Source organism: Mesocricetus auratus, unplaced genomic scaffold, assembly GCF_017639785.1.
Source record: "Mesocricetus auratus isolate SY011 unplaced genomic scaffold, BCM_Maur_2.0 Super-Scaffold_6731, whole genome shotgun sequence".
Lineage (NCBI taxonomy): Eukaryota > Metazoa > Chordata > Mammalia > Rodentia > Cricetidae > Mesocricetus > Mesocricetus auratus.
The window spans coordinates 1,952,273-1,974,299 of record NW_024429185.1 but is presented as its reverse complement, the minus strand read 5'-3'; the positions used below and the strand labels follow the sequence as shown (position 1 = coordinate 1,974,299).

The 22,027-nt window shown below is 59.1% G+C and overlaps 1 protein-coding gene and 1 long non-coding RNA gene across 7 annotated transcripts; one reads left to right on the top strand and one right to left on the bottom strand.

Moving 5' to 3' along the window:
- Nucleotides 1-622: 622 nt before the first annotated feature.
- Nucleotides 623-19,515, top strand: Kcnn1 (potassium calcium-activated channel subfamily N member 1). 5 transcript variants are annotated; one of them, XM_013125295.3, is made up of 11 exons: nucleotides 623-1,088; nucleotides 2,494-2,573; nucleotides 8,019-8,488; nucleotides 8,822-8,917; nucleotides 9,913-10,331; nucleotides 11,386-11,527; nucleotides 13,380-13,490; nucleotides 14,896-15,023; nucleotides 16,219-16,227; nucleotides 16,398-16,467; nucleotides 19,035-19,515. In XM_013125295.3, the coding sequence occupies exons 3-11, from the start codon at nucleotides 8,099-8,101 to the stop codon at nucleotides 19,278-19,280; spliced, it is 1,611 nt and encodes a 536-aa protein (XP_012980749.1). In that variant the 5' UTR covers nucleotides 623-1,088; nucleotides 2,494-2,573; nucleotides 8,019-8,098; the 3' UTR covers nucleotides 19,281-19,515. The 5 variants fall into 5 exon arrangements, with proteins under 5 accessions (XP_012980749.1, XP_012980748.1, XP_040598043.1 ...); XM_013125294.3 differs by lacking the exons at nucleotides 623-1,088; nucleotides 2,494-2,573 and adding an exon at nucleotides 6,781-6,933; XM_005086114.3 differs by lacking the exons at nucleotides 623-1,088; nucleotides 2,494-2,573 and adding an exon at nucleotides 6,946-7,074.
- On the bottom strand, nucleotides 18,664-21,909 carry LOC106022526. Of its 2 annotated transcripts, XR_001197483.3 has the most exons (3): nucleotides 21,156-21,901; nucleotides 20,539-20,734; nucleotides 18,664-19,067 (listed from the first exon to the last, which is right to left on the bottom strand). It is a non-coding gene; the product is annotated as an uncharacterized LOC106022526 (long non-coding RNA). The 2 variants fall into 2 exon arrangements; XR_005875979.1 differs by having other exon boundaries at nucleotides 20,539-21,909.
- Between the last annotated feature and the right edge of the window lie 118 nt (nucleotides 21,910-22,027).

The window sequence follows — 22,027 nt, the reverse complement described above, 5'->3', positions numbered from 1 at the left end:
GGGAGGATGGGTGTGCCGGGAGAGCCCCAGCGAGCCGGCCGGCACGGGCGCCCGTGGGGCGGTCACCTTGAGGCCGTGCGAGGCGGGTGGGGGCGCAGGGCGGAGCTGAGTCCCGAGGGGCGCTGGGGGGGTCAGGGCCGCCCTGGGGCCGGGGGAAGACAATGGCACCGGGAGAACTGGGGTCGCCTCTCGCCGGCTGGGGGAGGGAGGTGTGCGGGACAGGAAGGTGACCGACGAGGCGAGCCCCAGGCGGGAATCGTAGCAAGGCTCCACTCAGCGGCGGGAGTCCTCCGTCCCCGTCGCTTCCCGCCCGCCCGAGGAATCCCCGCCGCCCGGAGCCGCGCAGCTCACGAGCAGCTGCGGGCCGGGCACCCGCGACAGGGGAACGGCTATTTTTACAACACTTGGGAGAAAAGGAAAGGAAAAAATACAAAAGCCAAAACAACAGCAACGAAAAATGAGGGAAGCCCTTAGAGATCTCAGGGCTCCCGGGAGGAAATCCCCCTGCCTCAGACCGTGGCAGAAGGTGGGTGGGTGCTCAGGGGTGGGGCCTGGAGGGAGGGGCTACGAGGGTGTATGGGGAGGAGGAACGACTCAGAGGACAAAGCAAGGCACAGACCGCGGTCCGCATCTCAGCTCCGCGCCACCCCGGAGCTGGGCCGGGGAAACTGAGGCTGGGGTCTGGTCGGGATCGCCGCAGAGGTCCCCGGCCTCTCCCCAGCCGGGCTCCGCGTGCTGGCGCCTGGCGCACTCCGGACCCCAGGAGACGCTTTGTTCTCTCCGCGTAGTTTGACCTTCACGGCCCCGCCACCCCGACCTCCGCCGTTAGGGGCGCAGGGGGGGGGACCCCGGCTGTGTGGGCGGCGCCTCCCAGGCGGACGCGGGGACCCAGAAGTTTCCCCCGCGGCCTCTCTGGCCACTCAGACCCCACACCGCTCCTGACCCGAGCTTCCAGCCTGGGCCACCAGCTGCGGGGGTCTCCAGGTGACCCGCGCCTGCCCCCGGGCGCCGTCCCCGCTGCTCTCGGGCTCCGCTACTCCCTGACGAGCCGTCCCTGCGGGAGGCGACGGCTGCAGCGCCCGACTGAGGTGAGGGCCGGGGCTCTCCTGTCCTGTCGTCCCTCGTCTGCAAACTGCGTGCTTTAAGGTCGCCCCAGCCCTTGGAGTGTCCTGGGTGGCGGGAGCGCGCTGGGCGCCCGGAGGGGGACACCCGGCCGTCCCCAGCGGGCCGGAGGGGGCGGGGGTCCGCGCTCCGGCCGCGCGCAGCGTCTCAGTTCTCACGCCCTTGTCTGGCCGGCTGTTGACTTGCTTTTGCTCCCCGGCTGGGACGCAGGGGCTCCAGCAGCTGAGGCCGAGACTGCTGGTGAGTTACAGACAGAAGCGGGAGTGGGGTGACGGGGCTGAGCTCTGGGTGAGGCTGGGGACTGCCAGTCACCCAGCGAGGCCGTCCTGGAGACGCTCCGTGGCCTCTTCCTCCGGCACTGGCCCTGTGTGTGGCGGGTGGGAGCCTCGGGATGACAGACACACAGGACTTCCTCTGACTGTCTGGCTGTCAGCCCCCTGCAGTGGGTAGCTGGGAGGTCCAGAGAAGGCTAGTACTTACCCAAGGTCACCCAGCAAGGCAGCGGGTCGGAGCAGTCCTGAGCCTGTGTGTCCTACTCTCACCCCTAACCGTGGGACATGAAGCCTCGCATCCTGGTTCCTAAGAATCAGGGGCATTAAGTCAGAGTCCCCAGACTTGACCTCGAAGGCGCTTGCAGGCTGTCAGAAACCTTGGCAGGGAAAAGCCCCAAGGCAGGTGTCTCTGAGGGGTGGGGCGCTGACCTCGGCTGCCCCTTGCCTTTGTCCTAGGAAGGGGGAAGTGTCACTTTGCAGTTCCAAGCAGCTAAGGAGGACGCAGGAGGTGCGCGGGAAGGGAGAACAGGCAGTATGCAGAGCCCAGGCTGGGGAAGACAGAGGCCTGCAGCTTGGGTCTCAGGTAGCCCTGGGGACACCCTCGGCCTCTTTGACAAATGAAGCATTTCATGTATTTTGGGAGAAAGTCTCACGGCGTAGCTGGATTGACCTTTCTGTGCCTATCTCAGTGCTGGAATTAAAAGGGTGGGCCACCTTGTCCCGCTTGGGGCTTTTTTGTTACACTGACTTGATGTTTTTGTTTCTTTGACTTTTTAAATACAATATTTTACTGGGACACCCAGGCTGCTCTGAAACCTGACATCTTCCTGCCTCACATTGTGGTCTCCACACTTGGCTAAAGCCACTTATTTTAAAGAACTCAGGGGACAGTAGGGCTTTAGCTGGGCAGTGGTGGCGCACACCTTTAATCCCAGCACTCGGGAGGCAAGGCAGTTCGAGGTCAGCCTGGTCTACAGAGCGAGTTCTATATCAGCCAGGGCTACACAGAGAAACCCTGTCTCGAACAACGAAAACATAATAAAACAAAAAAGGACGCTGCGGTCCCGTCCCATCTGGTCCCCATGTCTGGTCCTTACAGGTGCAGAAGGAAAGGAGCCACAGGCAGAGCTGCCCGCTCCTGAGGGACATCTTCGAGGTACTGAAGAACACAGGCCTCAGGTTGGTGGCTTCGAGAGTCCCCTGAGCCCCAGGGTGATTTGCCAGCCTGGTTACTCCTTGGGGTATGAGAGTTGATGACTGCCGGGCCTGAGAGTAGGGGTCAGCACGTGGGAGGCCAGCCTGGGCTACAGACTGATAGTTTGTCTCAAAAACTGCAACAGAAAAGCAAAGACAGGAGGAAGTCACTCAGGTGAAGAGAGCGGAGTAGATCCTAGCCACAGCACGCATGGGAAGAGTAGGGTGTGACGCAAGCCTTTAGTCCCAGCACTTGGGAGGCAGAGGCAGGTGAATCTTGTGAGTTCGAGGCCAGTATGGTCTATAAGAGCAAGTTCCAGGACAGCTAGGGCTACACAAAGAAACCCTGTCTCAAAAAAACCAAACAACAACACAATTTTAAGAGTTTGTTTCCTTTTATGTGTTTGAGTGCATGGGTGTCTGTGCATCATGTGTGCGGTGCTGCCCTAGGGGGCCACGAAAGAGCAGTGGATCCCCTGGAGTTAGAGTTGCGCCTACTTGTGAGATGCCCTCTGGGCATCAGCTCTCTCAGTTAATTTGGAGGGGGTTGAGAAAGGGCTTCTCTGTGTAACAGCTCTGACTGTCCTGGAACTCGCTCTGTAGACCAGGGTGGCCTTGAACTCACAGAGGTCCGCCCGCGTCTGCCTCCCCGTGTGCTGGGACTAAAGGTGTGCACCACCACCACCCCATCCTCGATTAGATATTTTAAAATGGCTGAATTGCTGCTCATTTGGTAGAGTGTTTACCTGATCCACAGGAAACCCTGCCTTCCATTCCCAGTACTGAAAACAAAACAAAAAAACAAAAACTAGTCCTGTAGGAGAAGGAACCAGGAAGGGCTGAAGTTCAAGGTTATCCAGGGCTACATTGTGAATTTGAGGCCAGCCTGGGCTTCACAAGACCTTGTCCTGAAACATGAAACAAGGGCTGGGCAGTGGTGGCCACGCCTTTGATCCCAGCACTCGGGAGGCAGAGGCAGGAGGATGTCTGTGAGTTCGAGGTCAGCCTGGTCTACAGAGAGAGTCTCAGGACAGTCTGGGTTACATAGTGAGATCCTGTCCCCCCCCAAATAACAACAAAACGAAGGAAGAAAAACACCGATAACCCTATAAGACAGCTGTAAAAGGGACGAGGCCTGAGAAACAGTTAAAGCAGTGACGACAGCGGTGGCAGGAGCCGGCGTCTGCTTCTGGCCTCTCAGCAGGAGTGGACAGACAGTTCAGAGAGGCTGGTGACCTGCTCAGGGTCACACAGCCTGGTGGGTGGAGTCTCCACTCCTGACTGACATCTAAGGTCTGCCCTGAGCTGTCTGTGGGATCAGTATTAGTCAGTCAACAAACACTGTGTAGCTGTCACTATACATGTGGTCCTACGCTGGGCACTGTGACACAGCACAAACTGAGACCTTGTCTTAAAGCAAAAGAAAATCAAGTTCTGCCTCTGAGTGAGGTCTCATGGTGAAGTTCGGGGGCAGAAATGCAGGTTTGCACACGGTCGCTGGTGAAACTGGCTGGGCTTTCCCAGGGAAGCTGAGGTTCACAGAGCTGTGGGAAGCCGTCGGTGGTCTCAGCATCATGTGGGGACAGAGGGAGTCCCTGCTGGCTGCTTCTACAGCCGCCTCAGGTACATCACGGCTACGCCTCGCTTATGACTGGGGGCTGCCCCCTGGGGAGCACTGCTCCCGGTCACTGGCCTCCTGTCCCTTCCCAGGGCCCGTTCTCTCTCTCTCTCTCTCTCTCTCTCTCTCTCTCTCTCTCTCTCTCTCTCTCTCTCTCTCTCTCTCTCTCTCTCTCTCTTTTTTTTTTTTTTGGTTTTTCGAGACAGGGCTTCTCTGTGGCTTTGGAGGCTGTCCTGGAACTCGCTCTGTAGACCAGGCTGGCCTTGAACTCACAGAGATCCGCCTGCCTCTGCCTCCCGAGTGCTGGGGTTAAAGGCTGCGCCACCGCCCGGCTGTCCTCTCTCTCTTGAGGTCTGGTTTGTTGCCTCCTTCGTCCCTGAGAGTAAAGCTCTATATGTAGGGGGCCAAGGCACACTGATGGGCAAATCCAAGACCTCTGAGCCCAGACAGCCCAGTCAGCTCCCCAGGAAGCATCCCCGTAGTGACGCTCTGGCCCCAGGGCCTTTGCATGCTCTGCCTCAGTGTGGCTACGGCCAGCTCTCTCGCCACTGCTGTTTTCCTTTGGACAGGGCTGTAGTCCAGGATGGCTTCTGTGAGTGTAGGGAAGATTCTGGCCCTTTGGATAGTGGTGTGTCTGGCGGGGAGTGGAGGGAGCAGGGGAGCTCGTGGCCTCTGAGCCCTGTCTCGGTGCTCCAGGCCCGCCCTCAGGCCCCAGGGAGGGGCCTCCTGTGCAGCGGTCTCCAGAGGCTGTTTCCTGTGCCAGGGGTCTCAGTGGTGTCTAAGTGCCTGTCATGTGTCCCTGTGGCTCCTCCCCTCCCTTCCTGCCCACCTTGTCCCCTTGGAGCCCAAGGGGACATTGCCACCACCACCTGATGGGTCCCCAGGGCTGAGGCTCCTGCAGGCCTCAGGGCCGGCCCAAACGGTTGCTAGGACCCTCTCTTGAGGCTGCCTGCAGGTGGCCCCGAGAGGAAAGGCGGTGGGTGCGCTCTGGCAGAAGTGGCTGCTCAGGCTCTGGGTTCCTTTGGATCTGAGTGTGAATGGCAGTTAGCGCCAGCAGCCACGGTTGGCCAGGGCACCATGAGATGCATGGTGCGATAGGACCCGGAGCAGGGCTACGTGGGCCGTGACAAACAGGGACATGTACCCGTCCCTGGGAGCAGTAGGTAGCCTGGTCAGTCAGTGTTCGTTAAAGAGGCTGAAGCTGCAGCTTGCCTGGTTGGATGAGTAGAGCTTACTGGGCTCAGCTGGGAGACCTCCCTGGTGTCTGTGAAGCCCTGGTGTAGACGGCTCCCCTGGCGTCTATGCTGCTGGGCTCAGCTGGGAGACGGCTCCCCTGGTCCCATCATTGACGCTGCTGCGTAAGTGGGGTGTGACGGCACATGCCTGTCATCCCAGGACAGGAGGTAAAGACAGCAGGACCAGAAGCTCAGGATCGGTCCTTCTCAGCTACACAGTGAGTCTTAGCCTGGCCTCAGATACACGGTTCCCTTTCTCAAGGGGAAAAAAAAAGGTGACAGTGACAAGTCTGTGGTCCCGAGGGTGAGGAGCCCGGGGGGCAGGAGGTTCAGAGGCTAGAGACAGCATGGTGCTCCTGGGGCCCACCAGGTTGCGAAGGCCTGTCGCTCTGTGGTGTCTCTTGGAACCCACTTACGTCTGTCATCTGGGATAGTCCTATCTGGCTCTACCTGTGTGGATAGAACAGGTGTGGCAGCCACCTCTACACCTGGACGCCACTGTGTCATCTGGTCCCCATAGGACGTGGCTGATGAGATGTGGGTGACAGCTCTGTTGGCACTCAGCGCTGTCACCAGGTCCTGGCCACGAACCTGCAGGCTCTGAGCTGCACTGCCGGACCGGAGGGAAGGGTTATACCGAGACCAAGGCTCCAGAGTCGCCCAGCCTGTCAGCAATGGCGTGGTTTGGGGGCAGGGGGAAAGGAATGGAGTCATCCCTTCATCCCTAAGGTGTCTTAGGAGACACCTGTCACTTCAGCACCCTAGGGGGAAGGCTGAGGAAAAACAGACCATAAAAACTGCACCAGCTGGGTAGGGTGGCCCAAGTCTGTCCGTGATGGCATCCAGGGGGTGGAGAGAGAAGGATCAGGAGTTCTAGGTCATCCTTGGCTACAAAGCCAGTTGACTGACCTGGGCTGTCTGGTAAGTTCTAGGACAGCCTGGGCTACATGAGACCCCAATTTAAAACAAAACTTGCATGAGGGAGCCCATCAGGGCTGGCTTGGCAATGGGGAGACAGTAGGTGTAGGGGTCCCCCAGACCTGATGACTCCAGATCCCCGGAGCTCCTCCTGCATGCAAGGCTGTTGGGGTTCAGGACTGGGGGATCCCCGAAGTGAGCGGGATTGTCTGTCCCCAGAGACGAGGTCTCCAGTGTGCAGGATTCCCTGCAACAGCGGGCAACCCGGGCACAGCTGTCCATCGCCTGGGTTCCCATCCTCGCCGAGCACCCAGGAGGGAGCTTTAAGTGTGGGTGGGGCCTGCGGGGTCACGGGGGCGGGGCCTGACGTGCTCAGCCAATCCAAGGCGCCGCTCCTCGGGGGCGGGCGCTGCCCCCCACCCCGGGCGGCCGAGGCGCGGACGCGCTGGCACGCGGGTCCCGGTCTCCGCGGTCGCCCGCGGGCACCGGCGTGGGGAGCAGGAGCCCGGCAACCGCGAGTGCCTGGACCACGCGGCTGGGGACGCGGCTGGGATGGTGTAGCCGCGGGGTCAGGGTAAGGGACGCAGGGAAGCGGGTGCGCGTGTCCCCGGTGAGGGAAGAGTGGGAGATGATGAGTCCACAAAGTCGGTGCCCAAGGGTGGACGTGGCGCAGATGGCGACCTGAGCGGGGTTCTCGGTGACAGTGCCTGGCCCGGTAAGCTCCCTGGTGGGCAGAGGGCAAGGGGAGCCGGTGAGCCTGCGGGGAGCGCTGGGGTCCTGGAGTTTCCATCATGGGTCATTCTCTCCGCGGTTCGTGTGTAGGGGTGCGGGAGGTGGGTCCCTCCTTGAGTCCTAAAGCAAGGACACCTATCGATCCGATTTTACTGTGTTTTATTTTGAGAAGGTCTCATGTAGCCCCAGCTGGCCTTGAAGTTCAGAGCTTAGGTGGTGGGTATGTATCGCCAAACCTGGCACGGTGCCCACACCTGTCATCCCAGCTCTTGGTGTGTGGTACAAGCTCAAGGCCATGCTGGGCTATAGAGTGAGAGCCTATCTCTAAAGTAAGTGAGTGAGTGAATGAAATCGCAGTGGGGGAGGGGCAGGAAGAGATGGACCGAGCTGGTTTCCTCTCACAGCTGTGGGTCTTACCCGGGCCACCACCTGGTGGTGCCCATTGTAGCCATGCCGGTTAGCCCGGCTGTTAGCACGGCCCGGCCGACCTCCCTTAGCTTTATAAATGGGGAGCAGGAGTTCCCGCTGTGCTGGGTCAACAGATGTCCTTCTACCTGGAGGCTCAGGACTGGTGGGCCACCTTCTGCCCGCTGTGGACCGCCCCCTGTGCCTAGGAGGGAGCTGTCTCAGGAGCGAGCGTGGCAGCTCCTGGGCTGCACTTGGCATGAGTGTCGGGTGCCCAGTCAGAGCCCCAAACTGCCTCTTCACGCCTGCAGTGTGGGGAGTGGTGTGCAGAGGCCTTCCGGACTCACAGGCCACTGCTTCCAGCTGCCAGATCAGCGGCTGGAGGGTAGGTGGGCCGGGTGGGCACAGGGCATGCTGGTGTCTGACAGCGCTTTCCAGATGGTCAGTGCATTCTGCGTCCTCTGAGGCCTTGGCTTGCTCTGGAATGGCCATGGTGATGTTCACTGTTTTCTGTCTCCACAGGTCTGTTCTGGTGGCCCCTGCTGAGCCATGCCGGGCCCCCGCAGGCCTGCCGCAAGCCCAGCCCAGGGAGGCCGGTGGCCATGAGTAGCCGCAGCCACAATGGCAGTGTGGGGCGACCTCTGGGCAGTGGACCTGAATCCCTGGGCTGGGAGCCTCTGGACCCTGAGGCAGGCTGCCCCCTGCATCCTGCCCAAGGTCGAGGCCTGCAGATGGTGGCCAAGGGCCGGCCTGCTCCATTGTCACCTGGTGGCCCCAGGGGCCATCCCCAGGAGCAGGAGGAGGAAGAAGAGGAGGAAGATGCTTCCCGACTGGGTTCTAGGAAGCCCCCTACGGTCAGCCATCGCCTGGGCCACCGCAGGGCCCTCTTCGAGAAGCGCAAACGCCTCAGTGATTATGCTCTTATCTTTGGCATGTTTGGGATTGTCGTCATGGTGACAGAAACAGAGCTGTCCTGGGGTGTGTACACCAAGGTAGGCACTGCCCCTCCCATCTGCTCAGCCTGGGGTTGGGGCCCCAGATGGGCACCTGAGCCAGGAGGGGCCTGGAGGGGGGGGTGAGCTTGTGGGACGCTGCTGTGTGAATAGGCACGGATGTGTGACACTGGGACATCCTGGCCACTGCCAGGTCTCTTACAAGGTAGCCCAAGAAGACTTTGGTTGGGGACCACTGGGGGGGGGCAGTTGTCCCAGCCTAACGGGGCGGGCTTGCGAAGCCGTACCGTCTGCAGTGTCCCCTGCGGTTGCCACAGCTTGGCCGAGGCCTGGGTGGCAGCGCTGTGCACTGTGGGTGTCCTCTCTGTGCAGGGGTCTCTGTTCTCATTTGCGCTGAAATGCCTCATCAGCCTGTCCACTCTCGTCTTGCTTGGCCTTGTCATCCTCTACCATGCCCACGAGATCCAGGTTGGTACTGGGAGGCGTGCCGGGGTCAGGACAGGGGCCCTGTGGGATAGCACCCCATCTCCGGGGTGACAACGCATGCCCAGCTGAGACCTGTTTCCCCTCCAGTCACCCCCTTTTGCTGAGTGACGCCCGCGAAGCCTTCCACCTGCAGCGTTCTGACCCAAGGTGGGGAGACCGAGGCTGAGGGAGGCCCCAAAGCCACAGGTGTAGCTCTGCATTGCTGAGAAGGTTCCAGAACAGGGAGTCAGGGTGAGAGCTAACAGTGGTGAGGTCAGTGGTCGTCACATGGGCAATGGAGGAAGGAAGTGTCACCAGGCTCGCACCCTGTCAGCCTGTCACCCACAGACAGGGTCAGCAGCAGCCTGCAGAGTGTGGGGCTGTTTCCTCAGGACTGCAGGGAGGCTGCCTGTGCATTGCCCTCGGCACTGCCTCTGCAGACAAGGTCAGGGCACGGTGGAATTAAAATCATAAAGGTACTCTATGGTTCCAGTGCTCAGACCCAGGGTAGGGAGCAGCCCTCTCCTCCACGCCTTTTTTTTTTTTTTTCATTTTGTGGGTATGCACATGTGTCAGTCATTTCTTCGGGTTTCAGGACTTGACCTCCTCAGGCTTGCCAGCGAGCACCTTTGGTTAGCTTTGAGTTAGGACTAGACCTGAGAAACCAACTAAGTTTGACACATACCCCATCATCCTAGAACTTTGGAGACTGAGGCAGGAGAATTGCTGATGGTTCAAGGCTAGCCCAAGATAAGACCCTGTCTCCAAAAGGCAAAACAAACTGGCCAGGTGGGGTGTTCTCCAGCTGTCACCCCAGCATTTTGCAGCTGATGTATGAGATCAGGACTTCAGGGCCAGCCTGGGCTACATGAGTCCCTCTCTCAAAAAAATACACAAACAAAAAAATCTCTGTCCAAAATCCTGAGCTGGGTGAGGCCTCGGCCAGTCGAGGGGTGGCCCCGTGCTCGGGAGACCGCCCCAGCGACCGCCTCCCGCAGCTGTTCCTGGTGGACAATGGTGCTGATGACTGGCGGATCGCGATGACGTGGGAGCGAGTGTCCCTGATCTCTCTGGAGCTGGCCGTGTGCGCCATCCACCCGGTGCCCGGCCACTACCGCTTCACGTGGACGGCGCGGCTGGCCTTCTCCCTGGTGCCGTCGGCGGCCGAGGCGGACCTGGACGTGCTTCTGTCGGTCCCCATGTTCCTGCGCCTCTACCTGCTGGCGCGGGTCATGCTCCTGCACAGTCGCATCTTCACGGACGCGTCCAGCCGCAGCATCGGGGCCCTCAACCGCGTCACCTTCAACACGCGTTTTGTCACCAAGACCCTCATGACCATCTGCCCGGGCACCGTGCTGTTGGTCTTCAGCATCTCCTCCTGGATCGTCGCTGCCTGGACAGTGCGCGTGTGTGAGAGGTGACTGAATCCAGGCGCCGGCTCCCACCACACTGAGATAGCCTTCGCATCCCCCAGCCCTGACCCCAAGGCCCCACCTCCGTCCTGTGACCCTGCAGGGTGGACCTCAGCGTGTCTGACTGAGGGCCGTGTCCTCAGCCTCCATGGTTTTCCTGGAGACCCAGCCATCGCTCCGGCCCTGACCTTCTCCCGGCATCCCACGCTGCCCTCTGAAGTCAGCTCAGCAGAGCTGGCCCCCACCCCTGGCCCCTGCCCTTCTGGGGGTCTGGGATAGGACTCGGGGCTGGGGCCACCAGGTACAGGCTCAAGTTTTTTGGTTTATTTTGTTTTTTGAGACAGGGTTTCTCTGTGGCTTTGGAGGCTTTGGAGACCAGGCTGGCCTCAAACTCACAGAGATCCTCCTGCCTCTGCCTCCTGAGTGCTGGGATTAAAGGCGTGCGCCGCCACACCCAGCTCAGGCTTCAAAGCTACATGGAGAAAGCCTGTCTTGAAAAGCAAAAACAAAAATCAGAATGGTCACTGGAAAACTCGGGATTGCGGTTAAATCCTTGCCAGCACCCCAGAGCCAGCATCCCGCCATGCCAGCCCCATGTGGGGTGACCAATCTCTGTAGCTCTCCTAGGTGAGACCTCAGGCAGCTTTTCCAGCGGAGCTCCGCTCTCCAGTGTCTCAGGACCCCGTGTCCCCTCTCCTTAAGTGAAAACCGCGTGGGGTCTGCAGTCTCCCGAGCCCTCTTTCCTCGGGCCTCACAGGCTGTGGGAAGTGCTTCCTGGTGTCTAACCTATATGCTTGTCTTCCCTATGTGGCTGTGTGCATTTGGGTCACTTGGTGCTGTCATGGGTTAGGGAGGGCAGCCGTGGCAGGGGGAGTCTGGAAGGTCCATGCAGGGGGTGTGGTGCTCCTATCCCAGCCTGCACCAGAGTCTCTGTCACCAGCCCCACCCCATTCCCTGAGCATCCAGGGAAAGATGAGCCCCAAGCTCTGCCCCTTGTTTGGGATGTGGTGGATGAAGGTGGTAAGGGCGGTGTGGATGACAGTCTGTCCCCAACCCCAGGTACCATGACAAGCAGGAAGTGACCAGCAACTTCCTGGGAGCCATGTGGCTCATCTCCATCACCTTCCTGTCCATCGGCTACGGAGACATGGTGCCGCACACCTACTGTGGCAAGGGCGTGTGTCTGCTCACCGGCATCATGGTAAGTCACCCGGGCCGTGCGCGCCTGGCTTGCTGCTCCTCTCTGCTGCCACCATTTTCCGTTCTGGGCACAGACAGTCCCACTTCCGTGTTCTCATCCGGCACCCGCCGTTTTCTCCCTGAATGTGATGCCGCCCTGCCTGGCCTCTAGTGATCACAACCCACGGCAGTGTGCTCGTGTGTGCTCCCGTGTGCTCCCGTGTGTGCTCCCGTGTGCTCCTGCGTGCTCCCGTGTGAGCTCCCGTGTGAGCTCCCGTGTGTGCTCCCGTGTGCTCCTGCGTGCTCCTGTGTGAGCTCCCCTGTGCACGTGTGAGCTCCCGTGTGCTTCCGTGTGCTCCTGTGTTCTCCTGTGTGTGCTCCCATGTGTGCTCCTGTGTGTGCTCCCGTGTGCTCCTGCGTGCTCCTGTGTTCTCCTGTGTGAGCTCCCCTGTGCATGTGTGAGCTCCCGTGTGCTCGTGTGTGCTCCCATGTGCTCCCGTGTGCACGTGTGTGCTCCTGTGTGTGCTCCTGTGTGTTCTCCTGTGTGCTCCCGTGTGTTCTCCTGTGTGCTCCCGTGTGTGCTCCCGTGTGTTCTCCCATGTATGCTCCCATGTGTGCTCCCGTGTGTGCTCCCGTGTGTTCTCCCGTGTGTGCTCCCGTGTGTGCTCCCGTGTGTTCTCCCGTGTGTGCTCCCGTGTGTTCTCCCGTGTGTTCTCCCGTGTGTGCTCCCGTGTGTGCTCCCGTGTGTGCTCCCGTGTGTGCTCCCGTGTGTGCTCCCGTGTGTGCTCCCGTGTGTGCTCCCGTGTGTGCTCCCGTGTGCTCCCGTGTGTGCTCCCGTGTGTGCTCCCGTGTGCTCCCGTGTGTGCTCCCGTGTGTGCTCCCGTGTGTTCTCCCGTGTGTTCTCCCGTGTGTTCTCCCGTGTGTTCTCCCGTGTGTGCTCCCGTGTGTGCTCCCGTGTGTGCTCCCGTGTGTTCTCCCGTGTGTTCTCCCGTGTGTTCTCCCGTGTGTTCTCCCGTGTGTGCTCCCGTGTGTGCTCCCGTGTGTGCTCCCGTGTGCTCCCGTGTGTGCTCCCGTGTGTGCTCCCGTGTGTGCTCCCGTGTGTGCTCCCGTGTGTGCTCCCGTGTGTGCTCCCGTGTGTGCTCCCGTGTGTTCTCCCGTGTGTGCTCCCGTGTGTGCTCCCGTGTGTGCTCCCGTGTGTTCTCCCGTGTGTGCTCCCGTGTGTGCTCCCGTGTGTGCTCCTGTGTTCTCCTGTGTGTGCTCCTGTGTTCTCCTGTGTGTGCTCCCGTGTGTGCTCCCGTGTGTGCTCCCGTGTATGCTCCCGTGTGTGCTCCCGTGTGTGCTCCCGTGTGTTCTCCCGTGTGTGCTCCCGTGTGTGCTCCCGTGTGTTCTCCCGTGTGTGCTCCCGTGTGTTCTCCCGTGTGTGCTCCCGTGTGTGCTCCCGTGTGTTCTCCCGTGTTCTCCCGTGTGTGCTCCCATGTGTGCTCCCGTGTGTGCTCCCGTGTTCTCCTGTGTGTGCTCCCGTGTTCTCCCATGTGCTTCTCTGTGTCTTCTCCCTGCCTTTGTCCTGGCTCTGTAGTATTCTACACAGAATTTTCCAAAAATAGCTGTGACCCCGTCAGTATGACTTCTCCCCAACAGAGGCTTCTAGGTCCTTCACCGTGACCAGGAAGGAGACAGACTCGCCTGGGCGATCTCTGCACCCGGCCTGGGCTCAGCACCTGCCTCCTTCCTGGGCCAATGGCGCCCTTGGGTATCGGCAGGGCCGTGTTCTCTGTGGCGGGGCCCCTTCTCTTTCCTGAAGGGGCAGGACTCAGGGAGGGCTTCCTGGAGGAGGTGTGCCTGGCGTGGGGACTCACATGCCTCATCCCACACAGGGAGCAGGCTGCACCGCGCTGGTGGTGGCTGTGGTGGCCCGGAAGTTGGAGCTCAGCAAGGCCGAGAAACACGTGCACAACTTCATGATGGACACGCAGCTCACCAAGCGGGTGAGCCCCTCCCTGCAGGCCTCCGGGTGGACGCGCTCCCATCTCTGTGGTCACCACAGCAGCTATTCCAAAGCTGTGCTAGCTCACCCCCATGTCCAAAGAGAGTCACTGTCACTACAGAATGTCCCTCAGACCCTGGCAGCAGGAGGAACTGCCTCTGTTCAGAAGAGACTTGTTGACTCACACAAAGCCTGTGTTGGCTACAGGTTCCTCATACCTAAGTCCCTTTGACTTAGCTGTGTGTTCTCTGAAGGAAGCGATCACAGCCTTCCATCCTCACTCTGTGCTGTTTGCAAGACCCCCAACTGTGCCTGGGGAATCTTTTTTTTTTTTTTTTTTTTTGGTTTTTCAAGACAGGGTTTCTCTGTGGCTTTGGAGGCTGTCCTGGAACTCACTCGGTAGTCCAGGCTGGTCTCGAACTCACAGAGATCCGCCTGCCTCTGCCTCCCGAGTGCTGGGATTAAAGGCGTGCGCCACCAACGCCCGGCTGTGCCTGGGGAATCTTGTGACCAAAGTCATATAACGATGGAAAAGCCCTTCAGAAAAGCAGCTCCATAAAGCATAGAAAACAACCACTGCTCTCTACAGGGTCTCTTCAAGATCTAACACAATACTCTTGACTGTTACCATACCCTGAGAAACATTGTTGCATTCTCTTGTTTACCGTAGATACAATGACTAGGCTCCCACATCCCAGTGTCTGCAGCTCAGGGAGACAGGGCCACGAGTACCAGCTTCCAGCATTGCCACAGGGCCCTGTCTGTGCTCCGCTTGCGTCTAACAATGAACGAGGCGCTGGAACCCAGCTGCCAGAGAGCTTGTCTACCATGCACAGAGCACTGGTCCCCACCCAGCACCACATGAACCAGGCATGGTGGCCCAGGCCTGTCATCCCAGCACTCAAGAGGCAGAGGCAGGCAGTCAAGGCTATCCTCAGCCTCACAGTGAGCTTCAGGCCAGCCTGGGCTACATGAGACCCTATAAAACAGTAGTTTTCAATCTTCCTATTGCTGCAACCCTTTAAGGGAGTTCCTCATCAATTGTGGTGACCCCCCCAACCATGCAATTATTTTTGTTGCTGTTTCATAACTATAATTTTGCTACTGAATTATAAAATAAATACAGGAAAGTAAATACTTGTGTCTCCCGAAGGGTTGCAGTCCACACACTGAGACCCACTGCTGTAAAAGAAGCTAGCATGTGTGGAGTTGCTACAATCCCATTTTGAGTATTTGACAGTCTGGCACCCCTGTTACATTAGATACGGACATGAGAACATGCCTCTGGCTCACAGTGTAGGGAACCCTGACAGGTGGTTCTTGAATTTCTAGAGGTTTCTAGAAGTTTGCAGAAGTTTTGGGTCATCTGATAACAACCCTGAGGAACTGTTCTCTTCTGTTCCCAGGTCAGAAATGCCGCTGCGAATGTTCTCAGGGAGACATGGCTCATCTACAAACACAGCAGGCTAGTGAAGAAGCCAGACCAAGGCCGGGTTCGGAAACACCAGCGTAAGTTCCTCCAAGCCATCCATCAGTAAGTGTGGCTCCTTCACGGCTCCTTCCCTGTGCACCTGTCTCTCGGGCAGCCGCTCATGGCTGTGCCCTAGAGATGCCCCAAGGGATGCGCTAGAATGATTGATTCCAGAAGAGGAAAGGGGGGGTGCTGAGAGTAGTGTGTCCAGGAGGATGAGTCTCTCTGTGAGTCACCTGCGCCCTGGGGCACCGGAGACTCTGACATAGTAGTCCTGTGCCTCTGTGGAGTTTTCCTGAATACCTGCTATAACAGTTATTGAAGCCAAACAAGATTGGATTAGGTGGTGGTGGTGCACGTCTTTAATCCCAGCACTCGGGAGGCAGAGGCAGGTGGATCTCTGTGAGTTTGAGGCCAGCCTGGTCTACAAAGTGAGTTCCAGGACAGCCAGGGCCACAGAGAAACCCTGTCTCAAAAAAACCAAAACAAAACAAAACAAAAGAATGGCTTAGGGCTCAGAGGCGGGAGGAGTATGGACCGGATCGCAGGGGCAGCCATGCCGAGGAGGGTACAAATCCCAGGCTGAGGCAGGGAGATTCGGGAGCCAGCGTGAGCAGGGGGGCTGAGTAGGAGAGCCCCACAATGGAACTAGTGTGAGCTCCAGGGGAATCCAATAAACAAACCAAAGAAATGAGCAGTCCTGGAAAAACACACAGCGGGCACGTGTGATTTGTGGGTCTGAATCTTTCTGGTTCTCATTGGCCACAGAGGCTGCATCCCCGCCCTCCACCCTCACGGCCCCCTGTCCTGGATGGGTTCTGTGTGTCTGTCTGCCACCCCGCCTCTCTTTCCTTATTTTTCTTTTTGCCTGTGGTGCTATGATGCTCAGTGGGAGCCAGGGTCACCCCCTCCGTGGGGATTTGGAGAGTGGGATCCCTCTGGAAGCCCCTTCTGGGAGAGCAGCCTTCCATGGGTCAAGGGCACATGCCTGACTGACCGCCAAGGGGTCAAGTCCTGTCTGTGTGCTGACCCCTGTGCTGCTGTCTCTGCCAGCCTCAGTTTCCTTGTCAGGATGTTTTCTGAACAAGTTGCCCTTGGAGGCAAGGCACCTTGTACCTGCCCCTCAGGCTGCATGACAGGCAGGGCCTGGGGACGGTGCTGGTGACTGGACACTTGGCGTGTTGCTATACGGGATTAAAATTGCTTTGTGTCTTTTCTTTCTCTCTGTTTCTTTTTTTGATTTGCCGGCTCCCGCCAGGGCTCAGAAGTAAGTATTGAGCTGATTGGAAGACTGGGAACTCATGCTGCCCATGGGGAGGGCAGCCTAGTGGGCAGAGACTGTGTCCGTCCCGAGGGTGAGGAGTGTCCAGGTCTGGTCTAGTCAGACCTGCAGACGCATCCCTCGTAGCCTGACCACACACACTCCTGTTTCCCCAGGCTGCGGAGTGTGAAGATTGAACACGGGAAAGTGAACGATCAGGCCAACACGCTGGCCGACCTTGCCAAGGTGAGCATTGGGCAGGGTGGGAAGGGAGGGGAGGGGAGGGGAGGGGAGAGTCTCCTCAGAGGAGAGTGGGAACCCACAGTGTAGCATCAAGTGTTTCTGTGCAACTTGCCTCTAGAGTTTAAATTCACAATTAATATTCCACTCATAGGACTACAAGCCAGGGACTCCAGAGGCTGAGGCAGGAGGATCCCTTGAGGCTGGGAGGTCAGAAATAGCCTAGGCTACATAGAGATCCAGTGTTGAATATATAGACAGCCTAGGATTTTAGTCAGGGCTCCACCCCCCACCCCCGCCACAGCCACAGCCCCTCACTGGGGGATTCTAGTCAAGGGCTCCACCCCTCACCCCCTACCCCCGCCACAGCCACAGCCCCTCACTGGGGGATTCTAGTCAAGGGCTCCACCCCTCACCCCCCCACCCCACCACAGCCACAGCCCCTCACTGGGGGATTCTAGTCAAGGGCTGCGCTCCTGAGCCACGACCCAGTGTAAGCATTGCGGTGGCTCAGATAGGATGGGAATGGATTCTGGTACTCCAGAGCCAAGGACTACCTCAGGTCACAGAAAGTGTAACATCTTACAGCCTTGCTCCAGGGAAAGGCTTCCCCAGTGTAACAGCTCTGCTCCATCATGACAGGGTTTTCCCAACAAAGTTGTTACAGTTCGGCTCCAGTCCTGGAGTGTATGTAGTGTAACAACTCTGCTTCGCTGGGGGAAGCTCTCCCTGGCGAAAGTGTCACAGCCCTGCTCTGCTAGCTCACTCAGCTCAGCTCAGCTCAGCTCAGCTCAGCTCACTCAGCTCAGCTCAGCTCACTCAGCTCAGCTCAGCTCAGCTCAGCTCAGCTCAGCTCAGCTCAGCTCTGCTCTGCTCTGCTCTGGCAAAAAGCTGTTACTTCTCTCCTCTGCTCTATTCCCACTAAGGAAAGTCTCACCCAAACCTCATTCAAGAGATTTATTGGGAGGGAAGAATCCAGGAGAGCGGCTGCCCCCTGCCAGGGTGGAAGAGGACAGCCGGGCAGCGGGGCAGCCAGAAGCTGTGCAGACACAGGGTTTATGGAAGGCAGCTGTGCTCTCACTACACCACCAACGCAAGACGGTACAGGGTTATGTAGGGCGTCTTAGGGGTAAAGATTTTCCTGGGAGATTTCCAGGGTGGGGATTCGTCAGATTTCAGTCCCTGAGTTTAGGATGACCAAATCTGCTCAGGGGTTGGTTGGTTTTCTGCACAGGTTAAGGTCTAATTTGACTCTTATTTCATAGCCAAAGTGTGTTTCTTTCTCTGGTCCTTTTTAGCCTTTTGGCTCCAATTTTAGGGCCAGGGTGCATTTCTTTCACTGACTCTGATTCCAGGGACAAAGTGTGTTCCTTTGGCACTGGTTTCAGGATCAGGGTGCATTTCTTTGGTTCTGGTTGCAGGGCCAAAGTGTGTTTCTTTGGCTCTGCTCAGGTGTGTTTCTTTGGCTGGTCCTTTTTCCTACACCCAGCCCCTCCTGGGATATTCTAGATAGGGCTCCACCCCTGAGCCACGCCCTCAGCCCCTTAGCTGGAGGAATGCTGGTCAGGAGTTCCACCTCACAGCCATGTTCTTTCCAGTAAGATTTTCTGAAGTTATTAAATTCTTTTTGTTGTTTTTTGAGACAGGGTGTTATGTAACCCAGTCTGTCCTGGAATTCACTTTGTAGCCAAGGACAACTTAGAACTACTGATCCTCCTGCCTCAGTTTCTAGAGTTCAGGGGTGTTAGTGAAAGGTCATAGTGATTTGTTAGACACTGTTTATCCCAATACTAAGTAGGTGCAGTAGGATGATTGCTTTGAACTCAAGGATGGCCTTCAGACTGTGTCTCACAATATACATATGAACAGATAAATAAAAATAAAACGTCAAGCTGTGTGTGGTGGTGCACACCTTCAGTCCCAGCACTCAGGAGGCAGAGGCAGGCGGATCTCTATGAGTTCGAGGCCAGCCTGGTCTACAGTGTGAGTCTCAGGATAGCCAAAGAAATCCTGTCTCGAAAAACCAAAACTAAATAAAAAGTCAAGTTGGGTCTGGTGGTACATACCTTTAATCACAGCTTCTGAGAGGCAGAGTTTGGGAGTTTGAGGCCAGTCTGGTCTATATATTGAATCCGGGACAGCTATGGTGATGCCCTGTTTCAATAAATAAAAATAAAATAACAGAGAGGGCTCTGAGCCATCTGAAAGTTGCAGTTATGGGTTTCTTTAAATGTTACATCCTGGTTTCTTTAGGAGTGGGGACAGGTGAGGTACAGCCTGGGCAAACAGTGAGGCAGCCCAGAGGCCGGTGGGTGGCTGGGTCAGTCTTCAGTGCCCTGCCGCTGAGCTGGTGGTGTTCGCACGCCCCCTGGCGGTAAGTGCGGCGCCTGCAGCGGTTCCTGCGCACCTCCGGCGCCCCCTGCTGACCAAGGCCATAGTCACATGCCTGGCTTGCTCCTTTCACAGAAACTGTTCCTGTGCCGTGCTCTTTTGATCTTCATGGTGGCCACTGGAGTCCTTAGCCCTCCCTTGGTCCTGCCTTTGTCACTCGGTCAGTCTCTCCATCTCTGCAGGCGCAAAGCATCGCGTACGAAGTGGTGTCCGAGCTGCAGGCCCAGCAGGAGGAGTTGGAAGCACGCCTGACGGCCCTGGAGGGTCGCCTGGACGCCCTGGGCGCCTCCCTGCAGGCCCTGCCAGGCCTCATCGCCCAAGCCATATGCCCTCTGCCACCTCCATGGCCAGGGCCTGGCCACGCGGCCCTAGCCACCCAGACCCCACCGGGCCACTGGCTGCCCGCCATGGGGTCGGATTTCGGGTGACTGCCTGCTGGTCACCAGACTGCTAAATCTTGGCCATCATGTGGCCACAGCTAGCTCCTCATCATTCTGGACCGCTGGATTTTCAGGCGTGGGAGGAGCTGAGCCGGGACACCTGGCATTCATCCCTCTGAACTGGACTGGGAGCTTGCTGGGCCCCTGGCTATCCTAAGCCCCAGGAGGGCAGAGAGGGCAGCAGGGGCCCCTTGTCGTTTCTTAGTAAATCAGGAGACACCAACCGCTTTCTGTTTACATGGTGGGGCCCCGAGCTTCTCCCCAGAGGAGGTGGATGCCCCAGCCTGACGGTTCCTGAATGGCGGGGTCACTGCACATGCATTGAGTGCCTGTTGTATACAGTGACTTTTCTTCAGATCGATCTGGCTGGGGTAACATACAGGCTCACAGGTGAGCCTTGCCACGCGGCGAGGGTGGACAGACCCCTCGTGCCGGTCCTGAGGTCAGAGGGCGGGCGTGTGGGAGGGGTCAGACGTGCAGGTGGTAGGAGACCAGGCAAGCAGAGTGGCCAGGTCCTCCCAGGCCTTGGGTCCCAGAGTGTGGCCGCTTGGGGAACACTGGGGTCCCTGACGGGGAGGTGGCCGGTCAGGACAGCTGTGCAGTCTGATGAGGAGATGGTGGACCTGTGGTTGGCTGCCTAGAGGCCTGCCTCGGACTCCACAGCAAGAAGTTAATGGGGAGGGAGTGTTGGGGGGAAACTGGGCTCTGCTCCTCTGCCGCAGGGGGGCATGGTGGGCGTCTGTATCAGGGAGAGCAGGCCAACCCAACCCTCCACAAGGCCACAGGGTAGCTGCTCAATAAATGCCTCCTCCGGAGATGGTCCAGAGGGCCTGGGGAATGTGACCTGTCCTCTGCGAGCGTGTTAGCTCCCGGCCACCAGAACCCAGGAAATAAACAAGACGGGAGATGGGCTTTGATCCCAACATTTGGTGGGTTGCTGAGTCCTGGCTACACAGTGAGTCTGGGTCGTGGCAGAAACAAGTCTGGAGGGGACCCGGGACCCCTTGGTGATGACACTTGGGGATGGAGGACAACAGAGTCCCTCAGACTCAGCAAGTACAAAGGTTCAGGGTAGGATCTGAGGTGGGTGTGCCGCGGTGATGCGGGGCCCCGTGCTGTGCGGAGACAGAGGCTGCTGGGACAGCGCCTCTGCGGGTGCAAGAGCGCGCGCTCGTGCTGGCGGCGCGCGGCCGGGTGGGCACGCATGACCGCTGTGGCCAGCGACTTCAGCGCAGCCGAGACCTACCTGTGAGGACAGCAGGGGTTGCTTCTGGGTAAGCAGTAGACTCTCAGGAAGCCGAGGCAGGAGGATTGCCAGGAGTTACATGACTGGACCCTGTCTCAGCACATGGGAACCCCGTTGTAATCTGTCATCGCAGCAGGGGAGCCTGGGGCAGGCAGGCAGTTCATGGTAGTTTGAGCCTATCCTGGGCTGCAATAGACTGTCACAAAAAACAAAGCGGGCGTTGGTGGCACACACCTTTAATCCCAGCACTCAGGAGGCAGAGGCAGGCGGATCTCTGTGAGTTCGAGGCCAGCCTGGTCTACAGAGTTCCAGGACAGCCTCCAAAACAATACAGGGAAACCCTGTCTGGAAAAACAAACAAATCCATAGGGGCTCCCGAGATGGGGTTCCCACAGGGACGCCCACCGTTCCTGGGTGAGGTCCATGCTTGGATTGTGTCCCATCCCGGGCCTGTGACAGCAGGTCACACGGCGGGACACCCCCAACTAAAGTGTGGGGCTCTGGCCCCCATGCAGGGCTGTAAAACCCCTGGTGGGCTAGGAAGCCCCTGGGTGTGTGCGGGTCCCAGTTCTCAAGGAAGACCTCATCTCTGTGCACCCAACCCTGCCTCAGTTTACCTTGCAGTGTGCTACTCCGGGTCTTTCCCTGGAGTCGGGGAAGGCCTGGTGGCGTTTGTGGGTAGGGTCGGGATGTCTCCCACGAGCCAGCCTGGAGTAGGGCTAGAGAGTCCCCAGCGCCAGCTGTGCGTGCAGGGCAGGTCGCCTGAGCTCCAGCCCCTCCCTCCCTCCCACAGCTGAACCAGGCCTCCGTGTGCCCGGCCGTGAAATGGGTGGCACAGCAGCGGAGGCGGCTTCCTCGGCACTGGCGCCTGTGCGACCTCGGGCGGAGGCCTGGTCCTCTCCGGACCTCTGCAGGCTCATCTGTGCGGAGCCGTCGCCCTGCGGGGTGCACCCCGTCCCCGCTCTACCCTCCCGGCCCCTTCCCACGGGCTGCTCGCGCCCCCAGCGCTGGAGATGGCGGTGTGTGCGGCGCCCGGCTGCCGGGCAGGATCCTGAGTGCCCCACGCGGGGGACCGCGGGAGAAAGCCCCCGCAGTGCGTGAGTCGGCCACCGGGGGGCGCGCGTCCCGCAACCGCCGGGCAGGGGCCCCCGGGAGCACCGCTGCCAGCCACTCTGGGGGGAAACTGAGGCACCGAGAAGGTCGCACGGTCCCCAGGGATCGGAGCAGGGTACGCAGGCCTCCCACGCCGCCAGCGCGCACCGCCCGAGCCCGCGGCGACGGCCTCGGTGGGCAGGGGACGTCCCCGGCGTCCCGGGCGGGCTCCGCAGAGCGCTGCAACCCGCAGCCCCGCCGGCCCGCGCATGCGCCGTGAACCCTAGTCCCGCCCGAAATACGCAAGAGCAACCGTGCCCAGTGCCCGTCTCCCGGCCTCAGTTTCCCTCCCCCGCGGCAGCCGCCCTCGCTGCAACACCGCCCACCGAGGCTCCGC

Coding starts and splice junctions, on each gene's coding strand:
- Kcnn1 (XM_013125295.3), top strand. CDS start 8,099: ATGAGTAGCCGCAGCCACAATGGCAGTGTGGGGCGACCTCTGGGCAGT. Junction 10,332..11,385: donor ACAGTGCGCGTGTGTGAGAG/GTGACTGAATCC, acceptor CCCCAACCCCAG/GTACCATGACAAGCAGGAAG. Junction 16,468..19,034: donor CGCTGGCCGACCTTGCCAAG/GTGAGCATTGGG, acceptor CCATCTCTGCAG/GCGCAAAGCATCGCGTACGA.